At 44.5% G+C, this 27,119-nt stretch overlaps 1 protein-coding gene across 5 annotated transcripts in view; it reads left to right on the top strand.

Annotated features, from left to right (window-relative positions):
- The window catches only part of ATRIP (ATR interacting protein), a 275,160-nt gene that overhangs the window by 138,345 nt on the left and 109,696 nt on the right, over positions 1-27,119 (top strand). For all 5 annotated transcript variants that reach the window (XR_012235293.1, XR_012235292.1, XM_073592749.1 and 2 more), the window contains 3 exons: positions 3,773-3,899; positions 7,448-8,116; positions 11,228-11,370. Coding sequence is in view for 3 of the 5 variants with exons in the window: in XM_073592749.1 (XP_073448850.1) it covers positions 3,773-3,899; positions 7,448-8,116; positions 11,228-11,370 (939 nt within the window). In the remaining 2 variants the exon portion in view is untranslated. The remainder of the gene's footprint in view (positions 1-3,772; positions 3,900-7,447; positions 8,117-11,227; positions 11,371-27,119) is intronic.

Raw genomic sequence — 27,119 nt, 5'->3', positions numbered from 1 at the left:
TTCAGTGTGCAGCTTCCCCCTCAGCCCCCCCCCCCCCATACTTACCTGAACCCCATCTCGATCCAGCGATGTTGCACGAGACACTTGGCTGTCTGGGACTCTCCTTCCTGATTGGCTGAGACACACAGTCAGTGAGCCAATGAGGGGAGAGAGAGGGGCAGGCCGAACTGCGGCCCTGTGTCTGAATGGACACACAGAGCAGCGGCTTGGCTCTGGTGCCCCAATAGCAAGCTGCTTGCTGTGGGGGCACTCGGTAGGAGGGAGGGGCCAGGAGCGCCAGCAAGGGACTCAAGAAGAGGAGGATCTAGGCTGCTGTGTGGAAAACCACTACACAGAGCACGCAAGTTTGACATGTTTGTTATTTTTAAACAAAAAAACAACAAGACTTTAGTATCACTTTAAGCATTATTAAAATCATTTTTTTTGTGTGTTCCCCAGGGCAGTGCCAAGCCCTCTATGCCATTTATTCGACAATCACTAGCCCATTAGGCTAAAAAATTGCTATTCATGTTCAACATTCAACTCCAATTAAATTTATTGGGATTTGGATTGGCATACGAACATCAGTAAAATTCGACAAACCCACCCTGGACACAGCTACACTAAACTTATCACTACTCACAAGGCAATCCTTATAGTTTGAAAACCATGGTAAAAAAAATACATTTGATAAAATTTAGCAGTACACACATTTTATAAAGTTTATTTTTGAGCCAAACGTTAAAGCAGAACTGTATCTACAAATAACAAGATAAAAATAAAAGAGTAACTCCGCTTGTGTTGAAAAAAAACATACCCTTCTGGGTGATATATGTACATTGCAGGGATTTTTACAAACTTTGTTGCAGATTCCTACTTTTTTTTGTTCTGAAGAAATAGCTGATTGCCTGTGTCCATGCACTGAGTGAATCTTTATGGGAGTGGTTTTATAATTATCAATCAGCTGCTGCACCTGCAGGGCTCTGAGGAATGTGGCAAGGTCTGCATCCCTTTAAGACTTGATTTCTCTTTGGGAGTATCTTGCCAAAATCAACAGTTTTTGTTGCAGGGGATGCTCAAAATCACACAAGTAGGAAATTACATTTTTGGGGGACGTTCTGTACACCATCTGTGTACAGAACACCTTCAGGCTGACATATTGCATTTTACAGAAAATTGCAGTGCTTCAGATTGAAAATGAAAGGCAATTTTTATTTTTCAGTGTTTTTATTGAAAGTAAGAAAATCCAAACGGTAGAAAGTGTCACATAGAAGGGCACATACATTTCTTGGGTAATCGTAACATTAAGAACACATTTACATTAATGATGCTTAGAAGGATTCATCAAATACAGATCACTTGGAAAGGTATTTTTAATAACATTCAATAGCAATATGACTTGTATAGGAAATGTATACAGGCAGTTCTAGGGTTACAAACAAGATAGGTTCTGTAGGTTTGTTCTTAAGTTGAATTTGTATGTAAGTTGGTACAGGTTTTTGGATAGCATAGGGAAAGGTTATCACCCCTGTAACATTTGTTTTGCTGTCTGTGCCCCCGTTCAGAAGATTTCACCTCACTTTCTGTCTCTGTGACAATTGGAGTTTGAACATTTTGGGTTGTTGTGGAAACAAGGATTGGTGATAAAGCTTCAGTGGAGACACCTTTTTCTTTTCCAATGATTACTCTTAAAAGAGTGAATTTCCCTTTCTAGGTGTAGATTTCCTCACTTCCTGTTGTCTTTGTAAGTATGAGTCTTTTGTACGTCTGATGTTTGTAACTCGGGGACTGCCTGTATGCTTTTTTTTTTTTCATAATATTTTTATTAGAAAGTAATAGCACAGGTATGGAAGTCCTCAGAACAACCTATGGGCCGTCATCTGTCAAATAAAATCAACCGAAAATATAGGGTCTTACCCACAGTGCACCATAAGTTGTTACAAAGTCATAACAGAAGAGAAAGCAAATGCAAAAACACAAAACACATTGGTAACATAAAATGACTAAATATTCAAGGGTGAGTTCCTAGAGTATCTGCTGAGAAACCGTATTGCCTGAATCTCAAAGTAATATATAGGAGGCTCCAAAGTCCACAAGAACAGTGTACAAAATTAGAGTCCAGAAGATACTGCTGCAAACCCACAGAGGAAAAGGAGAAAAAAAAGGGGGGGTTGGATAGACTGAGGGGGGAGGGTGGAAAGGAGACAAAAAATGGAAAAGTAAGAAACTAAAAATAGGAAAGAAAAAAGGAGTAGTGGTCGTCACACTTGGCCGGGCACCGGTGCGCATTGGGGATGAACGTTCAGACCAGCCCCCCGCCAGGCCCAGCTATCCATAAATAGCACTTCCATCCATCAGCTGGGTGCACAGGTGGATGCTATTATATTTTTTAATTTTTTTTTTCCCACAAAAGTGGAGTTGCCCTTTAACCTCCCTGGCGGTTTTCCCGAGTGTGGCTCGGGGTTAAAATTCAGTACCGTTAACGGTAACCCCGAGCCACACTCGGGATCGCATTGCAGGATCCTGGGGCGGCGTTACTTACCTTGTCCCCGGGATCCTGCGATGTCACCCGCAGTGTCCGAGGGCTCCGTCCTCCTCCGAAGCCTCTCCGTGCCAGGCTCCGTTCCCTGCGAGCGGCGCGACGCACGGGGGCGGAGCCTGGCGGCAAATTCAAAAAACTGTCAAAATCATAACACATACAGTACTGTAATCTTACAGATTACAGTACTGTATGAAATGATTTCACATCCCTTTTGTCCCCAGTGCTCTGGCCCATGCCCTGCATGCAGTTTTACATGATATACACTGTTCTTTCTGCCTGGAAACTGGAGATTGTCCATAGCAACCAAAAAGTGTCCCTTTACGTCAAAAGTGGCTTTAGACCAGCTAGAAAACAGCGATAATAAATTAGAACACTTGCAGAATTGAGCGATAGTGAATTGTGGGGAAATTTATTTTATTACTATTTTTTTAAATTTTTTTTAATTATTTATTTTTATTTATTATATTATAATTTATGTTTTTGTGTTTCAAACTTTATCATACCCGGGATATCTACTAGACTCTGGTTTGGACAGATTTAAGTGTGTTATTGTTAAGATTTACAGACCTACAATATAAAACGCCAAATTTCCATGCAAAATAATGGTACCGCTTTCAGCACCTAAAATCCGAAATAATCATACCGCCAGGGAGGTTAAGAGCTCATTAAACGATAAAATAACCATACTCAGATGTTGCTGCAACATTCAGCTTCAGTCCAGAGATTTACCCCAACACAGTTTTTTTTGTTTTTTTTTTTTCCTAGTTGATCGCAAGTCTAACTCAGGTACTTAAAAAATAACTAAAGCCAAGAGCAAAAGGGCAATATATTGCAGCCTATAATCCCTGTAGGTGGTGACTGTATTTTTCTTTTTTTTTTTTTTCAAGCTAAGAACATTTTAAGCAAATACAGAAAGTACCCGTTGATCTTATTAGAAATGTAGTGTCCTTGTCAGTTCCTGTGAACTGTTTCTTCCTTCCTAGTGATCTTCTGTAACTAGAAATTGCTCTGCCCCTCGTGTAATGGAGATGAAGAGATACAGACATGTTTGTCTTTGGAAAAGGATTTTTGATTTAACTAATGTTTACTGATGTATTAATGATTACAGAGCTGCATTAGTTTGTGTCCTGTATCTGCCTGGCATTCAGCTTTAATTATTGAAAGGTACTCTGTTTACATGTATGGTTTGTTTTGCCATATTTTGCTAGAATATACTAATTTGTTTTTTTTTTTTTTTTAACACCTTATTAGGTTCAATTTTACTAAATAGTTTGATGCAACAGTCACATCCTGGAGGTCCATTCGGTTTGTACCATCTCCTTAGTGGTAACTTAGATGTTCTCCAAGGATCACCTGTGCGTAGAGGCCATACAAGCAAGTGAGTAGTTGGTCACATGCTGGAGCGGACCAATCAGAATCAGTCTAATCCATCCCAGAAGCCCTACAGAAAGAAGGGGAAGAAAATGAGGGATTTGATATCACCAGATCACAACACTGTCTGCATGGGAACTGACAACTATTTACCCATGAAGATACAGTGCCTTGAAAAAGTATTCACACCCCTTGAAATTTTCCACATTTTGTCATGTTAAAACCAAAAACGTAAATGTATTTTATTGGGATTTTATGTGATTGACCAACACAAAGTGGCACATAATTTTGAAGTAAGAGGAAAATGATAAATGGTTTTCAATATATTTTTTTTAAATATCTGAAAAGTGTGGCGTGCATTTGCATTCAAGCCCCCTTTACTCAGATACCCCTAACTAAAATATATTGGAACCAATTGCCTTCAGAAATCACATAATTAGTAAATCGCGTCCACTCGTGTGTAATTTATTTTCTGTATAAATACAGCTGTTCTGTGAAGCCCTCAGAGGTTTGTTAGAGAACCTTAGTGAACGAACAGCATCTGAAAAGTGCGGCGTGCATTTGTATTCAGCCCGCTCTGAGTCAGAACATTGTAGAACCACCTTTCGCTGCAATTACAGCAGCAAGTCTTAGCTCAAGGTTTGTCAGATTGGATGGGGAGCATCTGTGAGCAGCAATTTTTAAGTCTTGCCACAGTTTCTCAATTGGATTTAGGTCTGGACTGTGACTAACACATGAATATGCTTTGATGTAAACCATTCCATTATAGCTCTGGCTGTATGTTTAGGGTCATTGTCCTGCTGGAAGGTGAACCTCCGCCCCAGTTTAAAGTCTTTTGCAGCGCGGCACAGTGGTGTAGTGGGTAGCACTCTCGCCTAGCAGTTAAAAGGGTCGCTGGTTCGAATCCCAACCACGACACTACCTGCCTGGAGTTTGCATGTTCTCCCTGTGCCTACGTGGGTTTCCTCCGGTTTCCTCCCACACTCCAAAGAAATGCTGGTAGGTTAATTGGCTTCTGTCCACAATTGGCCCTAGTATATGAATGGGGACCTTGGATTGAGGGTAGGGACTGATGTGAGTGTGCGATGTACAGGGTTAGGGACAATTGTAGACACGCACCCACACTCACTCAGGTTGAACTGGATGGACTGGTGTCTTTATTCAACCTTACTAACTATGTAACTTGTTTTCTGCTAAGATTGCCCTGTATTTGGCACCATCCATCTTCCCATCAACTCTGACCAGCGTCCCTGTCCCTGCTGAAGAAAAGCTTCCCCACCACATGATGCTGCCACCACCACGTGCATTGTTCGTTTTCCGCAACACATAGCATTTTGCTGTTAGGCCAAAAAGTTTAATTTTGGTGTCGTCTGACCAGCACACCTTAATGTTTGCTGTGTCCCCCACATGGCTTCTCGCAAACTGCAAACAGGACTTCTCATGGCTTTCTTTGAACAATGGCTTCTTCTTGCCACTCTTCTATAAAGGCCAGATTTGTGCACTGTCTGGTGTGTTTTTTGGCTTTTATGATGCGGTTTGTTCATTAAGGTTCTCTAAGAAACCTCTGAGGGCTTCACAGAACAGCTGTATTTATACTGAGATTAAATTACACACAGGTGGACTCTATTTACTAATTAGGTGACTTCTGAAGGCAGTTGGGTCCACTAGATTTTAGTTAGGGGTATCAGAGTAAAGGGGACTGAATACAAATGCATGCCACGCTTTTCAGATATTTATTTGTAAAAAATATGGAAAACCATTTATCCTTTTACTTCAACTTCACAATTATGTGCCGCTTTGTGTTGGTTTATCGCAGGGGTCTCCAAACTTTTCAAAGGGCCAGTTTACTGTCCTTTAGAATTTAGGAGGGCCGGATTGTGGCCAGTGGGCGCAGAAAATGTCCAGGGTCCAGCATCAATGAGAATAAATATGGCCTCAGGGTTGGTGGTCAGTAGGAGGAGGAGTAAAGCCCCTATCAGTAGGAGGAATGGTATCCCATCATTGGTATCAGTGGAAGAAATAGTGCCCCCTTGTTGTCAGTGGGGGGGAATAGTGCCCCCTGGGCCAGATAAAGGCTAGCAAAGGGCCACAAATGGCCCTCGGGCTGCAGTTTGGAGACCCCTGGTCTATCGCATAAAATACCAATAAAATACATTTACCTTTTTGGTTGTAACATGACAAAATGTGGAAAATTTCAAGGGGTATGAATACTTTTTTTCAAGGCATTGTAAGAGCAGCAGGGACTGAATGGGTCCAGAGGGTGCAGGGTGTTCATTTTTTTTTTTTTTTTATCCTGAAAAGGTGAACACACACATTAATGATAGCTACTTAAATTATGTTCAGATTTTCAATTTTTAAAGCTTTACCAAGTATGGCCCAAGAATATTAATTTGCAGAGTTTTTACACTACTGAAAAAAATATAAATTGAAGGACTTCTGTGGCTGTTATTAGAGATCAAAACAAGCTGTAAACCGTGTTTTCTATCGGCTTAAAGCCAAACTCCATGTTTTATTGTGCTTCAAATTGTTTGTTTGGACCAAACTCTTTTCTTCACTAACACATGCAGCAACTGTCAGTGTTGTATGAACTGTATGTAGCCTCAGTGACATACAGTTTACAGAGCCAAGTTCCAGCTGCGGGAACACGTACTTCTTGTCCTGCTCACAGAACAAAATTAAGTTGTATTTTCTGAATTGATATGAGGCTTCCTCTGATTGGCTGAGGTGGCTGACTACACAATCTCCACCTCAGCTTATCAGAAGGAGCTTTGTGTTCATGCAAATACAAAGTTTCCTGTGAATGGCTAAGCAGTGCTCTTCCTAATGCAATTTTGTTCCAGAAGTGAGATAGGAAGACCTCTGTCAGAACACAGCAATGTATACTCTATGTAGTTAAGGCTACATTCAGTTCATACATCGTTGACAGTGGCCCAAACAAACTTTTTAAAATTCACTAAAACATAGATATACACAGGTGTTTGTTGCTGATTTACTTCTGAAAATGCTAATTCTGTGGGCATCTTAAAGAGACTTTGGCTTCAATGGAGTCATCAATACAAAGCAAGTATGCACATCAAAAATTCTGTCTTCAGTTGCTGCACACTTGTTTTGCATGTTGTAAATGAGGAATCATTGAAGCCAGGAAAGCCAAGATCAACTATGACAGCACATGCATTTCCGTAATAAAAAATGTATTTTAAAGAAAGAAGAGAGGATGGACAACTTTCCAGGGTGATTAGTCCAGAATTGCATAGTAACTTCCCTCATTTTGCTAAGTATCTGCCTTAATAATTTTTATAACGCATAATGACGGTAGTAACAGTTATGCACACTATGCATGGGTCTTGGATTATATTTTTTAAGGGTTTCTGCAAACAGGTATTTCTTTCTTACCTATTCCTTTTTGATCATCTGTTTTGTCTAAAACTAATTAGCCTTGTATTGGTGTATGCAACTGAGCTGTTACAGGAGACATAAAAAAAACTTATGTATCTTCTACCTTGCTTTACCTGACCTTTTGTACATGTATATAATTAGTATTTTTGTATTTTTAAGCACCTCAGGAAAATCTATTTCTGGTACGCTGTCTTCCACTCAGTGTCTTGCTTTGAAAGATGCACAGAAATTAGCCATCACTGGACTAAACTCCATTGCACTGGGTGATGACTTGACAGAGCAGAAGATGGTTACAAAAACCCAAAGGGGTATGCAGAATCTCAATAAAATGTCCCGAATTCCAGGAGCTGTGCTCATACTGCCTCTAGTGGAGTTTCATATTGCTGCTTACTGTCTAGCTTTGCAGCCCCTTGAGAAATGCGGAGTGAGTTCATCTGATAATCAATCTTTGTCATCCTCCAGCACGAACCGTAGCATCATTTCCAGTGTTGAGGAGGCAATATCTTGTCTCAGTGAACCTGCTCTGGCCTCCCTTGGAATCCTTTATTACCTGGTATTTTACAGTCTAGACGTAGTAGAAACTTTACTGCTGACCAACGAGGAGAAACGGACACAAATATCTTTCAATCCAGAAGCTGGGCTGGAACTTTGCTCTTTAAGAAATGAAAGGCTGGACAGTGATAAGCAAAATTGGCATCCTTTATTTAAAAATATTATGTTCCTCTTGTCATCCTCTGTTTTGACATCTAAGAGATTTCTGGTTCAGGAACAAGCTCTCCGAGTTCTGGTGAAATTGGCAGAAAATTCTCCTGAAGAAATGTTGTCCAGGTATGTTTTTTTCAGTATTACTGGAAGTAGTACTCTAAGAAGTGCCTGTCCATATTTTAAACTCACATGCTTCCTCTAGTGTCCAGGAGCCATGACTGCAAGAAAATTCCTTATTCCTGCTGACAGTTACTGCTGTGTGCTTCAGTTCTAAATTTTAGAGTAGAAAAATTTTTTTATGGTGTGGTCACTGTTAATGTGGGGATTGTATTCATATTTTTCTTGCATATTTTCACAATTTTCTTTTAATATAATAGCAGCTATTGTGCAAGAAGTTTTTTTTTTTGTCTGTTGAGCGCTGGGATCAGTTACACGTAGTGCGACTGATATTTCTTGTCCAAAGAAATAATATAGCATATACAATTAAAAATTACCTTTCCTTTTCAATCTGCAGCTCTGTAATTTTATGTAAAATGCAATGCAATATTGCTACCTGGGGGTGTTCTGTACACAGAATGTGTACAGAACGCCCCCCAGAAACATAATTTCTTGCTTGTGTGATTGGCTCACCGATTTTCCGAGAAGTCTACACTAAGATACAAGTCAGATTTTTAGCATCCCACGCAGCAAAAATTTCATTTTTGGTGAGATATTCCTAAAGGGATGCAGACCCTGCAATTTTGCAGATGCAGCAGCTGATTGATAATTATGAAACCACTCCTATTAGACTCACTGGGCACAGAGAAACACTCAGAATAACTTCAGAGTAACGAAAGGTAGGAATCTGCAACAAAGTTTGTTAAAATCCTTGCAATGTACATAGATCACCCAGAGGGGAATGTTTTTTTTCTCAACAAAGGGGAAGTATTCATGTTTTTTTTTTGGAATTCCTTTATTTGTATAAAGAGTCATGGAAAATAGACATTAGCAAGATACATCTGAGTACGTCATCAGAAGAATCTCTAACAAAAGAATGCTTAACAAAGATCTGGAGTTATTCTTTTAAAGGAAAACATCAGGTGACACTAAACTCTGGTTTAAAAAAAAATATTCAATTTAACTGTGTATTCTTGACTCAAACAAGTCACTTCTATTGCTCTCGGCCTCCTCGAAATCTCAAAATTCGTTTTTTTTTGCAGCTGTGTTCCAACTTCCTGTTAAAGGGTGGCTACATTCATTCTCCATGGTTCCTCTGTAAGTAAGATCGTAGCCACCCTCTCTTTCTCACACTCGAGATAGACTATGCACTATAGGATTTATAGTGGTGCATAGAGCAAAGCACATGACCACAACATGCACTGCTCCATCCAAACAACTGCAAGTGAGAGGGAAAGCTAGAGGTTCGGGAGCTCAGGGAGGATGTTACAAGAGGGCAGAAAAACACTAATGCCCCGTACACACGGTCGGATTTTCCGACGGAAAATGTGTGATAGGACCTTGTTGTCGGAAATTCCGACCGTGTGTAGGCTCCATCACACATTTTCCATCGGATTTTCCGACAAACAAAGTTTGAGAGCAAGATATAACATTTTCCAACAACAAAATCCGTTGTCGGAAATTCCGATCGTGTGTACACAAATCCGACGGACAAAGTGCCACGCATGCTCAGAATAAATAAAGAGATGAAAGCTATTTGCCACTGCCCCGTTTATAGTCCCGACATACGTGTTTTACGTCACCGCGTTTAGAACGATCGGATTTTCCGACAACTTTGTGTGACCGTGTGTATGCAAGACAAGTTTGAGCCAACATCCGTCTGAAAAAATCCTAGGATTTTGTTGTCGGAATGTCCGAACAAAGTCCGACCGTGTGTACGGGGCATTAGAAATTATTTAATAAAAAATAGATTACAGGGCCATTAGCTAGTAGATGTGTATGGATTACTTTTGAAAAATAAAGATTGTATTTAGTATCACTTTAATCTATAGTAACTGCTGTATATTTATCATTTTATGTCGGATCCCATCCTGGGTTGTTGGGACAATAGGTATCCTACATCTTATAGTGCAGCACTTGGTGCTTTCATCAGGCTTAGGGACTCTTTTGCCATGTACACACGATTGGACATTCTGGCAACAAAATCCATGGATTTTTTTCTGAAGGATGTTGGCTCAAACTTGTCTTGCATACATACGGTCACACAAATCTTGTCAAATTCCGAACGTCAAGAACGCGGTGCCGTACAACACGTACGAAGAGCCGAGAAAAATGAAGTTCAATAGCCAGTGCGGCTCTTCTTGATTCCGAGCATGCGTGGAACTTTGTGCGTCGGAAATGTGTACACACGATTGGAATTTACTACAACGGATTTTGTTGTCAGAAAATTTGAGATCCAGATCTCAAATTTTGTGTGACGGAAATTCCAATGGAAAACGTCCGATGGAGCCTACACACGGTCGGAATTTCCAACAACAAGCTCCCATTGAACATTTTCCGTCTGAAAATCGGACCGTGTGTACGGGGCATTACATGGTGCATGTTGTATTTAGGCCTATGCAAATACCAATTTTTAGAAAGGTGCTACTTGCATGGTAGAAGATCAGTGGCTTTATAAAGCCTACTACACAGTTACTCTAGCTTCTTATTTTTTGCACCAGTTCATATTGCCTGATGTGCTTAGGACTATTTGAAGCTTGAACCTGCCTTGTTTCATCATCTCCTGTAAGGTGGGCTGCTTGTGCAAAGAGGTCCTACAACATAAACAAAGTTCAATATAATGCACTGTATGGTTTTTAAAATGTTATGAGTAATAAAAATGTCTTCAATGAGAGATAAATTGTTGCCCCACATTTATTTAATCTTATTAGGCAAGACACTGGGGTTTATTTATAAGCCCCAGTTCACACTGCCGTGACTTGTCGTGCGACTTGAGAGTTCAAAGTCACATGACAAGTCGTGCCCCATTAATTGCAATAGAACTGTTGTAATCGGTGCGACTTCAGCCGCTCCGACTTAGAAAAAGGTTCCTGCACTACTTTTGGTGCGACTTCAACACGACAGATTTTGCACTCACCAGTTTTAGTAAATCATCCCCACTGGTTCTTGGCTCAATAAGACAAAGGCAAAATGTGTGTGTGTGTTTATTTTTTATTTTCATTTTTTTCCTAAATACAGAGCTGTGGTAGGTTTTCAAAAAGTTTTGTACAATTCTAACAACTTTTTTTTTTTTAATAGATTTGAGGATTTGTTCACCTCTTCTGTGTTGCTTCAGTGCCTATCTGCAGGTTCTCCCCTTCCTATTGCCCTTAATGCTGTCAGACTGCTGGCTCTTCTTGCAGACCACAAAAAGCTGGTCAGTCTCTTCTGTTCTTGTTCAGGTAAGTGTCACATCTACACATGGCCAGTGTATGTTATTTATGGGCTCACATTGGATGATGTGCTCACAATTGTTATCTTCTCAAGGTGTCTTGCCTGTATTGCCCCACAGCTACTGATCTATTTCACTTACACTAAAAATTGACCATTTTCAAATGAAATTCGAAACTTTGTTAATGTCGTGCACTACTGGCTGTTCCAATAGGTAATTGATGATTTGAAAAAATAGGATTTTTATAACAGCTTACCTGTAAAATCCTTTTCTTGGAGTACATCACGGGACACAGAGCCACAGTAATAAGTGTATGGGTTATATGGCACCTTCAGGTGATGGACACTGGCACACCCTAAACTGGAAGTTCAATTCCCCATATAACCCCTCCCCTTACCGGGAGTACCTCCGTTTTGTAGCAAAGCAATACACATATAACCAGAAAGAGGGGAAGGATCTCTGTGTCCAAGAAAAGGATTTTACAGGTAAGCTGTTATAAAAATCCTATTTTCTTTATCGTACATCACGGGACACAGAGCCACAGTAATAACTGTATGGGATGTCCCAGAGCAATGCCACCTGAGGGGAGGGGACACAAACAAAAGTAGGGTGCAATTAAACCTGAGGACCTATACTGCTGCCTGCAGCACACTGCGCCCAAAGGCGATATCCTCATGCCTTCTTACATCCACCTGATAGAATCTGGTGAATGTATGGACTGAAGTCCAGGTTGTGGCCTTGCAGATTTGAGCCATGGAGGCTTGGTAATGCACTGCCCACGAAGCAATAACAGCCCTTGTGGAGTGCGCTTTGATTTGAAAAGGTGGAACCTTCCTCTTCAAGCCATAAGCTTGAATAATTACTTGCCGAATCCATTTGGCAATAGTGGATTTCGATGCTGCCTGTCCTTTCCTAAGACCTTCAGGCAACACGAACAAAACATCTGTTTTTCGAATCTGAGCAGTTGCCTTCAAATAGATTTTGACTGCTCTCACTACATCCAAAGAATGTAGTAACCTTTCTTCCTTAGGACAGGGTTCTGGAAAAAATGAAGGCAAAACAATATCCTGGTTTAGGTGAAAACCTGAAACCACCTTTGGCAGAAAGCTAGGATGAGGACACAATACTACTCTATCCTTATGAACGATTAATTATTGCTCTTTACAAGAAAGAGCCGCCAACTCTGATACCCGTCTGGCAGAAGAAAAGGGCCGTTTCTGTAATGCCGACTAAATTCAAGTCCCAAGGGTTCAGGGGTGCTCTAACTGGTGGATTAAACCGCGTTACCCCCCGTATAAAGCTTCAGACCAAAGAATGCGAAGCAAGCGGACGTTGAAACAATACTGATAAGGCCTAGACCTGGCCCTTGATAGTACTCCATGCCAGTTTCATCTCTAGCCTCATTTGCAGAAAGGCAAGAATTCTACCTATGACATACTTCCTAGGATGCCAACCACTGGGTTCACACCAGGAAACATATGCCTTCCAGAGTCTATAATAAATGACTGGAAGCTGGCTTCCTTGCATTAATCAAGGTAGGTATCACTGAGCCTGAAAGCCCACGATTCTTCAGAATGTGGGTTTCAATAGCCAAACTGTTAAATTTAAATTTAGCGTTTGTAAAGTAGGATGGAACACTGGTCCCTGCGATAGCAGGTCTGGGCAGGGCCCCTACCACCATCTTTACTATTTCTGCATACCAAAATCTTCTGGACCACGCTGGGGCCACAAGAACTACCGACTTCCTTTCCCGCTTAATCCTGCAAAGAAGTCGAGGTAGCAACAGAATAGGAGGGAATGCATAAATCGGTGAGAACTGATCCCACAGGGTCACCAACGCATCTGTTCCGCATGCGAGTGGATCCCTTGTTCTTGACACAAAGTTGTCGACTTTGTTGTTAAACCTGGACGCAAACAGATCTACATCTGGGATCCCCCATCTTTGGCATAAGGCCAGATGTCGGGGTGAAGGGGACCATTCCCTCGGGAACAACTGCTGGCAACTTAAGTAGTCTGCCTGGCTCTTCTCTACCCCTGGAATGAAGATTGCCGATATGCACGGCACATGTTTTTCTGCCAAGGTTAGGATATGGGTTACCTCTCCCTGGGCTGCCTGACTTCTGGTGCCCCCTTGGTGATTGATATAAGCCACTGCTGTGGCATTGTTTGATTGAGTCCTGACAGGAGAATTCTGCAACCTGAATGTCCAGGCCCTTAGGGCTAGACGCACTGCCCGAATGTTGATGGGCAAGGTCCTTTAGGTTCTGGACCATTTCCCCTGGATAGACGCTTCTTCCAGGACTGTTCCCCAACCTGAAAGGCTGGCATCTGTTTTTGCCACCTTCCAGGTAACCGGTAAGAAAGATTTCCCCTTCTGCAGATTCTCAGATATCATCCTCCACCAACTAAGGCTCTGCTGCACTTTTGGCGACAAACGCATCGGAAAATCTAGTGCTTGAATCTACTTGTTCCAGGCCGATAGGATACTGTTTTGCAGCAGTCTCGAATGAAACTGAGCATAGGGAACTGCTTCAAATGAAGCCACCATCTTCCCCAACAACCTCATACAAAGGCGAATGGAAGGACCTTTCTTTGCCCTGACCACCTGAACCAGCTCCTTTATGGCGCTGATCTTTGCCTGGGGTAAAAACACCTTCTTCTGGGCTGTATCTATGACCAGACCCAAGTACTCTAATCTTCTTACTGGCTTTAAAGAAGATTTCTCTAGGTTGAGGACCCAACCTAGGTATTCCAGGTAGTTGACTGTGGTGACCATGCTGTGGTCTAAGTGGGCTACTGACCAGTCTATCAGGAGCAGAGCTATTATCGTTATACCTCGAGTCCTTAATCTGGCCAGGGGAAGGGCCAAAAGTTTTGTAAACACCCGAGGTGCAGTAGCTAGATCGAAAGGCAAGGCTACAAACTGAAAATGAAGTTTTTCTACTTCGAAACGCAGATACTTCTGGTGAGCGGGGAAAATGGGGACATGCAGGTTTGCATTCTTGATGTCAATTGATGCCAGAAGTTCTCCTACTTGTAGGATGGAGACTACTGATCGGATTAATTCAATGCGAAAAGAGCGAATTTTCAGGAACCAGTTTAGATCCTGGAGATCTAGAATGGGTCTGACATCCCCATTTGGTTTTGGTACCGTGAAAAGGTTTCAATAAAACCCCAACTCCTGCTCTTCCATGGGGACCACCATGATCACTTTTTGCAACAAAAGTCGGTCTAACGCTAGAAAGAGAGACTTCTTTTTATCTGGATCTTTGGGGACATTTGACCTGAGGAAACGAGGAGACGGAAATTCTCGGAACTCTAGTTTGTAACCTAGAGCTATTGTGGAGCCCACCCATCTGTCTCAAAATTCTTCCTGCCAGACCTTTGAGAACTGCAGAAGTTTTCCCCCCACTCGAGCAAGCGGGGGCGCCCCTTCATAAAGAGGCTTTAGCGTTCTGTCTTGTGGGTTTATTCCCCAGGACTTCTTTTGTCCCTGGGATTGACCCTGAGGTTTACCTCTTGAACCTGACGGTGGAGGCCGTTGCGACTGCCTGGAGGCTGATGCCCCTGGCACTGGAGAAACAGCTTTTCACCATGGAAAGGAAAATCAGCCAGGAGCTTTTTTGCATGGCGCTTCGGCTGACCAACTTTTCAATCATAAGATTCTACGCATATGTACCAACCAAAGCGTAAGGTGAGAGGTTTGAAGAATAGAATCTCTGATTGCGTCAATTGCAAAACACAAAGCTGCCGGCAGCTCAGCTAACTCCTGGGCCTGCTGTTCAGGGAACACCTTGAGCACCCGTTTCAAATGGTCTCTCAAGGACTGACATACCCCAAGTCAAACTTTTATTCACAGAGGATATAGCAGCGTCAATTGTTGGTATACTCCATCTTGGTAAATTTTTCCTCCATAGGATAAAGTGTTGAAAACTTTTTAGGACGGAAAAAATGCTTATCTGGGTGATCCCACTCAGAATACATAAGCTTTTCTAGTAATGAATGAACAGGAAAGGCATGCAAGGCTTGAGGTGGCTTTAGTGAACCCAAACAGGAAGTGGCCTCTTCAGCCGACTCCGTTAAGGGTAACTTAAATGTGGAGCGGACCATTTCAGTAAGAGAATGCACCAGCAACTTCTCAGCATGTGAAGCTGAAGAAGGTCCTTCCCCACTTGATCCCTCGGAAGAGGAATCATCAGCCTCTTCACGGTCCCGAGGGGTATTCATCTTCCCCCTCCCACTGTTCCTCTGTTTGAGGATCCTGGCTGGTAGAAGGGGACCTAATGTGTTTTTTTCCACTCTGTGAAGATGCGATTAAAGCCACTAATCTTTCCTCCAATCCACTCATGGCTGAGGAGAAAACCTGCTCAGTTATATAGACATGGGCTTAAGTGTCGGAAGCAATTGTAGCCCCTGATGACCCAGATGGCTCACTCTGACCAGCCTCCCTAGGTCTTTCAGGGGTTTGATGGTGTTGCAGAGGCAGGGTCCTTAGGGCCTGAGGGTGACCCCTTTGTGTCCTTGGTTTTTGTGGTATTTGTACCACCCCCTCTGGTCAAAGTGCCAAGCACAAAAGCAGAGGTACTACCAAAAAAATGCACCCACTGCTGAGCAATAGTCCAGCAACTGCCGCTGCTATTAAGCTCAGCCCGATGTTTAAGAAAATGTGCCTGGGAATGCCTGTGTCACCCACACTCACATGCCACCCGTCCGCTCTGTGTCCCTCCTTCAGCTGTATGCACCTGAAAAAAGGTGCATTTTATAGCTATACAGCCCGCGTTGTGGACGCTGAAGCATGCCAACGCTGCTAAGCCCCGCCCCCTTCCTCCGACCACCCACCGCCCAATCCTATTTTAAAATAGACCGTTTTCCCGTGCGAGCGGGCTCCGATCCTGACTGGATCGCATGGAGGAAGACTGGGGTGGAGGAGAGGAGAAGAGCTGCCGATGGGAACCGCTGTAATGGTGGCGGGAGCGGCGCGGCACACCACCGACTGACGCCATGCTCCCTCTGCCTCCTGAAGTGAAGCTATCCAGGTGGGGGGACATTCCTAGGAGAACCCCCCCCCTTCCCACGTCTTTACCTGGAGCTGAGGCTGGAGGAAGCGTGCAGCTTGTGACACAGAGCGAGACTGGCAAGCAGGTACGTTGGTGGTGGTGACTATAGGCATGACAACATTTTCTTTAAGGAGAAAACCTACAAGAAGAGATTCCTATGGAAAAATTCCTTAGGAATTTCCCTTACCTTATCCAGCTGCAGGGTTCTGTAGTAACCAGACCCAATCTTCACCACTCATGGTGGGCTCCGTTAAAAAACCTTCAGGGACCGAGGCCCCCTTTTTATCGGGGGATCCACAGCCCTGGGCCTGTAAAGCGCCAAATATTGGATCCCGGGGTCCAGCTCTCTAAAAAGAGAAGCGTTACAGGCAAAACCTTGTTTCTTCGGACATGAGGCCCAGGTACCATTCAATTCGGCCTGGAAAAGACACTTTGAATGGATCCGGTTGCATAGCTTGCCCCAGCAAGGAATATTCCAGCGGAGCTCAGCACAGCACATCTTTACTTGTGACCAACACTTAAGACACTGGCGAAAAAGCTGAGGTACTCCGGTAAGGGGAGGGGTTATATGGGGAACTGAACTTCCTGTCTAGGGTGTGCCAGTGTCCATCACCTGGAGGTGCCATATAATCCATACAGTTATTACTGTGGCTCTGTGTCCCGTGATGTACGATAAAGAAATTAAGTTCAGTTTGTAATATTTGTTTTTATCTTGCTGTTTTTTTTTTTTTTCTCCCCTCAGCTTTGACTCACGTGACATATTACACCCAATTCATATTCTATATAAGGTCTGAAACCCAAGAGGTTTCACTCCTTTTTTAGCTAAACTCTAGACCAGGGATAGGCAACCTCTGAGATGTGGAGATCTACCTGAACCACATGAAGGAGATCCAAGATCACCAGGGTTTTTTTTTTTCAGGAAATGAAAGTGTTTGTTAAGCCACTATATTCTATTTATATTCTATACCCCCCTCCCTGCCTGTCAGCTCCAACCACTCCTCAGCCCTCCCCTCCTGCTGCAATCATAACTATATTATATTTATGCAATCTGAAAAATGGAAAGAGACATATATGAGAGTCAACCAGGCTACACACCCCAAAAGTATACAGAAAATGGAAGAGTTTCCCCGGGGGTTTTCTGGCAGAGAAAAATGATGTTAAAAATCTTTTATTCAGGCAACAAATGAATTAAATTATACAGTAAATATAAATTGTGGTTAGCGACACAAACAACAACATAGGCCATCACCAAGGAAAACATGGTTTGTCAGTTACATTGTGACATTACTATCCACATGAATACCCTGATGCATTTCGACCCATTTCATTTCTGGTCTTCTTCATGGGGATTTTTAATTCTAGGAAATATATCAGAAATTTCTAATTTTAGACAGCATTAACATTTTGTAGTATACAAAACATCGTTGGACATTTCATAGTATTCAAAAGTACATTTCCATGTGTGTGGTAGTATATTTACCATTACGGAGATAGAAAGGTGAGACTGTATCGCATAACCAGGATTGCTAAAAACAGCTGCATTCAGTGGTCCCAAAATGTCCGCCTGTCCCCTCCGCACCCTCCAGGAGAGTCCACAGGGCTTACAAAGAGCCACGCTTTTGGACCTTGAGAGGAAGGTTTAGGGCGAGGCACCTGCAATTTAGTATTGAGGAGTCTCAATAAGTAATCAGCAGGTATTCTATAGATATACAGTACTACTGTGCGACCTTAGACTGATCGATACTCAATCAAGTGTTAGAATTTTATTGACTGATATTACTAATTTATTTAATTTTATAGTATGTTTATCTATTTGGTTTATTTGTAAATTGATTTGTATTACTATTCATAAGATGAAATAAGAAGTAATGATGTTACCTGATTAGTGTTAAAGTGACTGTGCAATGTAGTGATGTAGTGTGTATAAAGAAGAGTGGATGAATAAGGACTAATGTGATAGATGGCATTAAAATAATATATGGAAAAAAAATACTAGTGAGTGCAAAAGTGTGTGCAAAACACATATTGGTGAACGTTTATTACCTTTACTAATGAGAGGAGTTCTGTATTAGGTGAATAGGAGTGAGATATAACGTGCCAGACAAACAAAGGATGTATGGCACTGATAATAAGTGTTCAAAGTGTGAAGGGTGAGACCATGTCTATATTGAGTTAAAATATTTTGGTTAATTTATAAAGAGCCTAAATAGTGAGGAATATAAATAAATTAGTTGGTCAGTGTGATACAAATATCAGCCAGTCTGATGAATCAAAAAATTGCACTTACTAAATGCTACAGTCCTTCCTGTGTGTGTTAACGGCATTCCAGAGGTCACCTCAGGATCCTCTGGAAGCTGTAGGTTTAAATAGTATTTGAATTATGTGTCCATTGTTGGTAGGTGTTATTCCCTCCCCGAAACTTCCCCCCCATTTTCACAGTCCCTGCCGCCATGATCATCCAGTGGCGATCAAGGGATGCCACCGCCATGAAGGATGCTCCCTCCAGTGGCCAAAGGAAAAAGGTACAACTGTGGGTACATGTAGTGGGGAGACCTGCAAAGAGTTTGCACCTCCCCACCGTGCCGGGAAGCCGGCACAATCTGTTATATAACGCTATGTGTCCCAGGGCCTGTCCTGTCAAAAAAAAATGCTGATTTCTATCTTAATTCAGAGTGTCTCCCAGCACTCACGTGACTTCTCAGCTCTCGCCTCTCCCCGGCTGACAGCTATAGCAGGAGGGGCCAGGAGCTGAAGAGTCACGTGAGCACTGGGGGACGCTCTGAGATTAGGTAGAAATCGGCATTTTTTGGGATATAACACATGCACTGGGACACATGGCATTATATAATAGATGGGATGGTAGAAGTATAATATAGTTCTGGTTGCAGCAGGAGGGGAGGGCTGAGGAGTGGATGGAGCTGGCAGGCAGGGAGGGGAGGGGGAGAGAATGGGGGAGAGCAGAGAGGAGAGCTGCGGATGACGGAGGCACGTAAACTGACCACTGTGTCAGGGTTCAGCAGACATGATAAACCGTGGTCAGTTTACAGGGGGGGGGGGGGGGCAGAAGCAGGCAGGATCAGCCAGGGTTTTTTAGGTTATATAGGGGCTGTTCATGCTTTGAAGGGGCGCGGGATCTTTTTTTTTTTTTTTTTTTTTAGGGTTACAAACACTTTAACTAGCAAAGCCTAACTAAATAGAAAGGCTTTGGTGAAATATGAGGGGTCTAAACAGACACCCGATTTCTCACTTTTGAGACCGAGAAAGGGAGTAAGGACAGAAATTGCCCAGTCCCAGGCTGGACAGTGAATGAATGGGAATTGCTCTGTGCGGTGTATTCACAAACTGAAGAATAGTAAAGACAGTTTACTATGCTTCAGTTAGCAGCCAGCGGAAGAGGATGGAAGCCGGGAGCGCTGCAAGAATGGGGGAGAGGGGAGACCTGGGACAGCAGAAAGAGGGGAGGGAGGAGGGGCTGTATTTTCCTCCTGCAGCTGCTGAATGTGGCGAGGGAGAGGAGGAGAAGCTGGCTTTCGGTGGCTGCAAGAGGAAGATACAGGCGATCGGTTCTAGCAAATTCCGCCGTGACAGGGAGGCTGCAGGGATGTCAGCTCCCAGGGCACGTTAATGACGAATATCCCCCTAGTAACAAACGATATGCCTTCTCTCCCCTAATGTAAAAACAGATGCCCCCCTCCTGGTAATGTGTATATATAAAAAAAGACTCCCGCGCTGTCTACAAATTAAACTAAGGGGACACTGCTGAAAATACCTGGGACTCTGATCCAAACAGAAAAGAAAAGGAATAGAATAGTGATGGTGTTTGCGCTGTGAAGAAGGTGAGGGGAGTGTACTAAAAAATGATGGTGGAAACTGGAGTGATAATGGCAACTAAATGAATGTACATCAAATCCAAGTACAAAAAAAATAACTGATGCAGTAATCATACAGTCAAAAGGGAAATCAAACCAATAATAAATAAATATAAAACATATGAAATATAAATTAAATGTATAAATGAATGCCAGTCACGTGATAACTCATATAAAAGCACACAAAATAAACAAAAAGTCCATGTGATAATGGAAAAAGATGGTACAAAAGTCTGTATCAGACAAAGAAGAATGAGTCCCACCACCAGGAAGCACGCGTGTACCTAGTGCAATCTTCAGTGATGACACCTCTGTGTCTGCAAGCAGCTCACCTTACTGCTGTAAGGTGTACAGCATATTCTGGTCACAGATCATAGATAAAGATGGTGTCATGACCTTGCAGTAATACATTCATGACCTGTCTGTCTCTTACCTGATCTGTGTATCAGCCTTGAGGCTTGTACTCTCACACCTGCATGCTTAAGTAATCTTCCCTCTGTGTGGCTCCACCCTAGCCTCAACAGGAACCACTATTTAACACCGTATTCTCCAAGCCTGCCTTGCCGTGCAATATTGTGTGTTTGGCTTCCTGTTTGCTCTGTTTGTCTCTGTCTCTGTTACCAATCTTGGCGTGTTCCCGACTATCCCTGTCTGCTTGTGACCCTGACCTTTGGAGCGTTCTCGACTATCCCTGTTTGCCTGTGACCCTGACTTTTGGCGTGTTCTCTGTTATCCTTGTCTGCTAGTCGCCCCGACATTTGGCTATCTCCTTACTATCCCTTGCTGTCCTGGGCTGCTGTTTCCTCTCCATCCTCCTGTAGCCTACCGTGAGCGTGAGCTGGGAGTCCCTGGGGGCCGCGACCTGGAGCCAGTTCCATCCTCACCACTAGAGGCTCTGGTGAACGCCTACTGGCTCTTAGACTCCGCGCCCTCGGGAATCTATGCTCTAACTCACTGTGGGATCCGTGTTGGTGCTCCAGGGGACCTGCCTTCCTGAACCACCCCGAGTTCCATTCGCAGCAGTCAGTCTTAGGGTCCACTATCATAGCGGTGCACTCCTGACCCCAACGGGGTGCATCTGTCACCTGGATACAGGTGACCTGACAGATGGTTGATGCAAAGGTAGAGCAATCTCCTGTGTGTTGCTTGAGCAGTCCCAGTAATGGATGTGGGATCATGCGGAGAAACATAAAGAATCAAACAGCGATACACTCACTTTTTAAAAAGGAGCATAGGCATCAATCCAACGAACGCCCAGTTCGTATGCCCTCAGTGTGGAATCTTCGGTCGGCTCCTGCCCCCCCCAGCGTTTGTCAAATGGACTCAGTGAATGTTGTTATAAAACCTGAAGAGATATGCACATAGCGTAATCCCGTATACAAAAACCAATTTATTGATAAAAATCTATGAAAAACAAACTCACATAAAAGAGGCTGTATGAGGTTAAAACATCCACGAGCGCCAAGCTCGTCTCCTGCTGTCAGGCCTTGTGTGTACCCAGTGCTCCAATCCTTATGTTCCTCTTTTGGTCCTAGTAATTTTGGGGTATGGCATTAAAGCAGGTGTTGTGGGCAAGAGTTTGTTTATTCCAGTCTGTCAGTGTTGTGAGGTGAGCAGGGAGGAGGGTACAGAGGGTCCCCAATAGGTGGCACAGACCCGAACAGCATCTTTCCTCTCCAGTGAGAGTAGTCTCTGCTACCTGGCAGTGCTCTCTCCGCATCCTCCTCCTCTGGGCTCGCTTAGCCCTGTGATAGTTCGGTGTCCGTCCCACCCGATTGTCAGCACCAACACTTCCTCCCCCATCCCGGGCTGCTCTTTGCTCCGTTCAGAGTTTGTGAAAACTTAAAACTTCTCCCCAGCCAATGAGAGCGGAGGGGTGTGAAACCTAAGGCAAGGTGGAAGCCGAGTAATGAAGCAAACATTCCACCACTCGGCTGTGGCACAAGAGATGCATGAACACTGCGGGACCCAATCCGGACTCTGGAAATTCTCTTTAGTTCATCGACGGACACAGCGTTCCATTTATACTGACTATAGGGTATATTGCCTTCTGCAGGAGTAGGACTAGGCAGAACAAAAAACTTGGCTACGCCCATGGGCCGTCCTCAGCTGATATATAACCCCCCTCTGCTATAGGCATTCAGTTTGTTTCTGTCTAGACAGGAGTAAAGACCTAGGCTCCCTGCTGTGATCCTTTTCTCCTAGCAATTTTTGCTTTTTCTCCTTCTGTGCATCTTTTTGTTTCTTTTTTTCTCCTGGGAGATCTAAAGTCAACTGCTGTGCTGGGCAATGGCTGGATAATCTAGATTCAGTGGTCCCCCCAGTCCGGCCAGTAAGCACTTGCAGACCGCAGCTATGCGTTATGCGCAACGCATAGTAGCACATTATGTGTCACTTACCTGACACAGGAGCCTGCGATGTCACCACTGTCCCCTCTTCCACGAAGCGTATATCTTCTTTCCGGGTGTCGCGGCTCCGGCGCTGTGATCAGCCGGAGCCGCGATGACGTCACTCCCGCGCATACGCACTGGTGCCGCTACTAACGGCATGATCGCCGTTAGAAACGGCACGCTCAGTGCGCCTGCGTGCCGTTGTCTACGGCGCAAGCGCCATAGACATCGACGCCTGTCTTTTGGAAATATTACCTAAACCATGTAGGTTTAGGAGATATTTCTTGCACCTACAGGTAAGCCTTAATCTAGGCTTACCTGTAGGTAAATGTGGTCTGTAAGGGTTTACAACCACTTTAAGCTGGGGTTCAATCCCCCCCTGTGGATGTTCCCTGGGGGGTTCATGTGGTGTGGGTGCAGTACCTGGGTCTGTTGGGGGGTCCCAGTGCAGAGGGTGCAGCGCATTTGGTGAGAGACTCCTGTGTGGCTCAGTCAGTCTGCCAGCATTTAGCAGCTTTGGGCAGCCATTTTCCCTTGGTTTGGTCTCTGGCCGGCAGCCATGTTTGTGATGCCCATTTTCCCTTGGTCTGGCATGATGCTGGAGACAGGCGGAGCTGCGCGGCGGTGCCTAGGCTTCCGGTCCCTCCTCTTCCTTCTCCCGGATATAGGGACTGCTAGCACACATGGCGAGCTGCTGGGTCCGAACATACGGCACTTCATCGGCTGGTAGTGGTGAGTCCTTGGGAGTCTTTTTTCTTCTCTCTCTCGCTCGCTCTCTCTGCTAGCAAGTGCCCTGAGTGTGGGGGGGGGGGTCCATAGTGGTGCCAAAACTCTTTTGTTGCTGCGGGATCTCGCTTATCCTATGAAACCTCAGGGTCACATCTCCCCCACTGACCCCCTCATGGAGGCGGAACCCCAGCTCCCCATTATTGCGCTGGCAGCAGTCCTAGAGTTCTTGGTATCCTGGCATGTGGGCAAAGGCCTAGCAGGAAGTGTTCTCCTGCTCAGTCTGTCTCATTTGATTCTGAGTCTGAGGCCACTGTGGACATGGACATGGCCCGTCCAGTGGGACTTGATACCGCACTCCCTGATCCGTCTGATAGTGAGGATAACTCCTCCACGGTCCCAGCAGCGAAGGAGAAGCACTGGTGTACACACTTGTTACTGCAATGCGTGAGACTTTAAAGATGGAGGATGTGGCTGATGTGGCCCCAGACCTGGCTGTCCCCTTTGGTACACACAAGGCGCCTCGTGCAGCTAAGGTGTTTCCTTATCTTCCCTATTTTGACAAATTTGTCTAAGATGGGGGCAACGAAAGCAAGCCTTTGTGGTCCCCAAACGTTTTGCAGTACATTACCCTTTTGAGGAATCGCTGTTAAAAAAGTGGACCCTCCTCTTTCCAGGTTGAATAAAGCAACCATGATCCCAGTAGAGGATTCCCTGTCCTTTAAACACCCAGCTAATAGAAAAGCCGAGTCTGTGGCGCACAGCATGTTTACTATGGCAGGTTTGGCATTGCAACCTGTCTTGGCCTCAGCCCTAGTGTCTCAGACTCTAACTGAATGGGCCAAGCTATTGCGCCAGGGTCTGGGGAATTAGCAGGTTTCCTCTGCTTACGTTGATATAGCGGACCAGTTGGTGTAGGGGCTACAGTTTGCATGTAATGCATCTTTGGATGCGGCTCCCATGCTGTCCAAGCTCTCCATTTCAGCGTCAGTGAATTAGACGCATGCTGTGGCTTAAGAACTGGCCTTTTAAGGTGATCGCCTGTTTGAGGCTACTCTGGATGACATCATTAAGGGTGCCACGGGGGGGGGGGGGGGGGGGAGTACCTTCCTACCACGATCTAGGAAATGGAAGGGGCCTTGTCATAAACATAGGCCCTCCTTCTCAGCTCATCAAAAATTTTGTGTTACCGGGACTGCAGATAAGGAAAATGGGTCTTTCAAGTCTTCCCAGGGAGGTTCCAAACAACCTTGGCCTAGTAAGCCTACAGCTGGCTTCTCCAGTCCTGCAGACAAGACCCCTTCAGAATGAAGGTCTACCTTGACCCATAACTGGGGTGGGGGGACATCTTTGCTGGTTTTCGACCTTGTGGACATCCTTCATGAGCATCAAGGGGATCCACAAAATGATCCTTTTGGGGGTATCAAAGAACGGGGGAGCATAATTCGTCCTTTTCGGGGTTTTTAGGCCCTGAGTCTCCTTGTGTGGGTATAATTTCTGCAAAGGTTCGGGGGTGACATCCGAACTACCCAAAGACAGACCCCCCCCCCCGCCCCCCCATCCCCGTCCAGGAAAATGAATCACCTGGGGTTGACTCTGGATTTAATGTTGACCAGGGTGGTCCTTCTGGTCAAACTTCTGGAACCACAGGCCGTGATTCGCCAGCTGCTGTCATGCAGATAGTCTTCACTCCTGACTTGCATACAAGTTCTGGGCCTGGTGGTGGCTACCTTCAAGGCAAGTTCCGTTTGCACAGGCTCTTTCAGCAGGTTTGGTTCAACAGGAAGATACCGAGGTTCATACCGAGGTCACAGGTTCCTCTGGTAGACGCCGTAGTCATCCTAGTGCCACTGTGAGGCCAGTACCTTCCTCTTCTCGAGCTTCTTTAATGGTTCCTGCGAAGGATCGAGGGCGAAGGTCTTCCGGTCATACTGGTGGCCGTAAACGTCCCTTGGGGGCTACCTCTCAGAGAGGACCAGTTGTCCCAAGGGCTGAGCTTCCATCCTGCTTTACAATTGCTGTTTTTTATGGCTTGGGTGTTGAAAGCCAGGTACTGAGGGATAGAGGTTTGTCTGGATCAGTGATCCCTACTATGTTAAAGGCTAGGAAGTCAACTTCTAGCAAAATATACCATCGTACATGGAAAGCGTACATTTCTTAGTGTGAGTCGATTGGCGCTCACACTTACTCCTTTTCTTTGGCTCGGATCTTGGCCTTTCTTCAACGTGGCGTGGAGCAGAAGTTGGCCTTGAGTACCATCAAGGGCCAGGTGTCTGCCTTAGCAATTTTCTTTCAGCGACCCCTAGCCACGATCTCTTTAGTTCGTACCTTCATTTAGGGAGATCCACATGTGGCTCCGCCTGTTCGTCTCCTTTGCCGCTGTGGGATTTAAACTTAATGCTCTCGGTTCTCCAGAAACCTCCATTTGAGAATATTCGGAAGATTCCCTTGCCTACGTTGTCCCAGACGGGGGCATTCTTGGTGGCTATTACATCGCCCCGTAGGATGTCGGAGTTGTCAGCGTTATCCTGTCATATTCCCTATTTGGTTGTCCATAGAGATAAAAGGTGGTTCTTCGTCCCTGTCCATCGTTCCTACCTAAAGTTGTCTCGGACTTTCATTTGAATGAGGTCATTGTGTTGCCTTCCTTGTGTCCCAAGCCGGCTCATCTCAAGGAATTTGCTTTGCATGCCTTGGATGTAGTTTGAGCGATTCGGGTGTACCTGGCAGCCACAGAGTGCTTTTGGGGGTCAGACTTGCTTTTTGTGGTTACACAAGGACCAAGGAAAGGGCTGGCCGCTTCTTCGGCCACCATCCCCAGATGGATCAGACAGATGATGACTCAGGCTTATTCTATTAAAGGTCGGGTTCCTCCTTTCCCTTTCCCTCCTTCCGTCATCAAGTGTCAATATTTCAGGTTTGCAAGGCGGCCACCTGGTCGTCGGTGCATGCTTTAATCAAATTATTAGATATTTTGGCATCTGCGGATGCTTCTTTTGGCCGCAAGGTTTTGTAGGCTGCTGTTTAAGAAGGGCTGTTCCCTCTTGAGGGATGTTTTTCTTTACATTTTTATTTCAGATGGGGTTCCTGTGTCCTGCTCGAGCGCCTTTAACCCGCTTAGGGTTCTTGTGTTTAGCCTTGGGTTATTTTTCCCACCCCTCATTTTCCTTTTGGACGTCCCTATAGTCAGGATTAATGGAGCACTGTGTCCGTCGATGAACTAAAGAGAAAATAGGATTTTTGTACTCACCGTAAAATCCATTTCTCTGAGTTCGGACACAGCCCCCACCCCTCTAAAGAGTTTTATGATACTTCTAATACTGCTTGCTGTTAAACTGAATGCCTATAGCAGAGAGGGGATTATATACCAGCTGAGAAAGGTCCATGGTTGTAGCAAAGTTTTTTTGTTCTGCCTAGTCCTACTCCTGCAGAAGGTGATATAACCCTTTAGTCAGGATTAATGGAGTGCTTTGTCTGTTCATGAACTCGGAGAAATGGCTTTTATGGTGAGTACAAAAATCCTATTTTTGCATGGGGAGTAGGCTAATGACAGGGAGTTTTACGGCCCCTGATGCTACATCAATACCTGCAGCTTCTTTGGGAGCGGTAGTGTGAGAGAAGGTCTCCTCCCCTGATCCACCTGCCCGGCTCTCTCCTCTCCTGCTCTGCCCGGCTTTCTCCTTCCCTGCTCTGCCCGGCTTTCGCCTTCCCTGCTCT

The sequence above is a fragment of the Aquarana catesbeiana genome, linkage group LG07, assembly GCF_042186555.1.
Source record: "Aquarana catesbeiana isolate 2022-GZ linkage group LG07, ASM4218655v1, whole genome shotgun sequence".
Taxonomy (NCBI): Eukaryota; Metazoa; Chordata; class Amphibia; order Anura; family Ranidae; genus Aquarana; species Aquarana catesbeiana.
The sequence above is the reverse complement of the archived record's forward strand: the minus strand, read 5'-3'. Positions and strand labels throughout refer to the sequence as shown.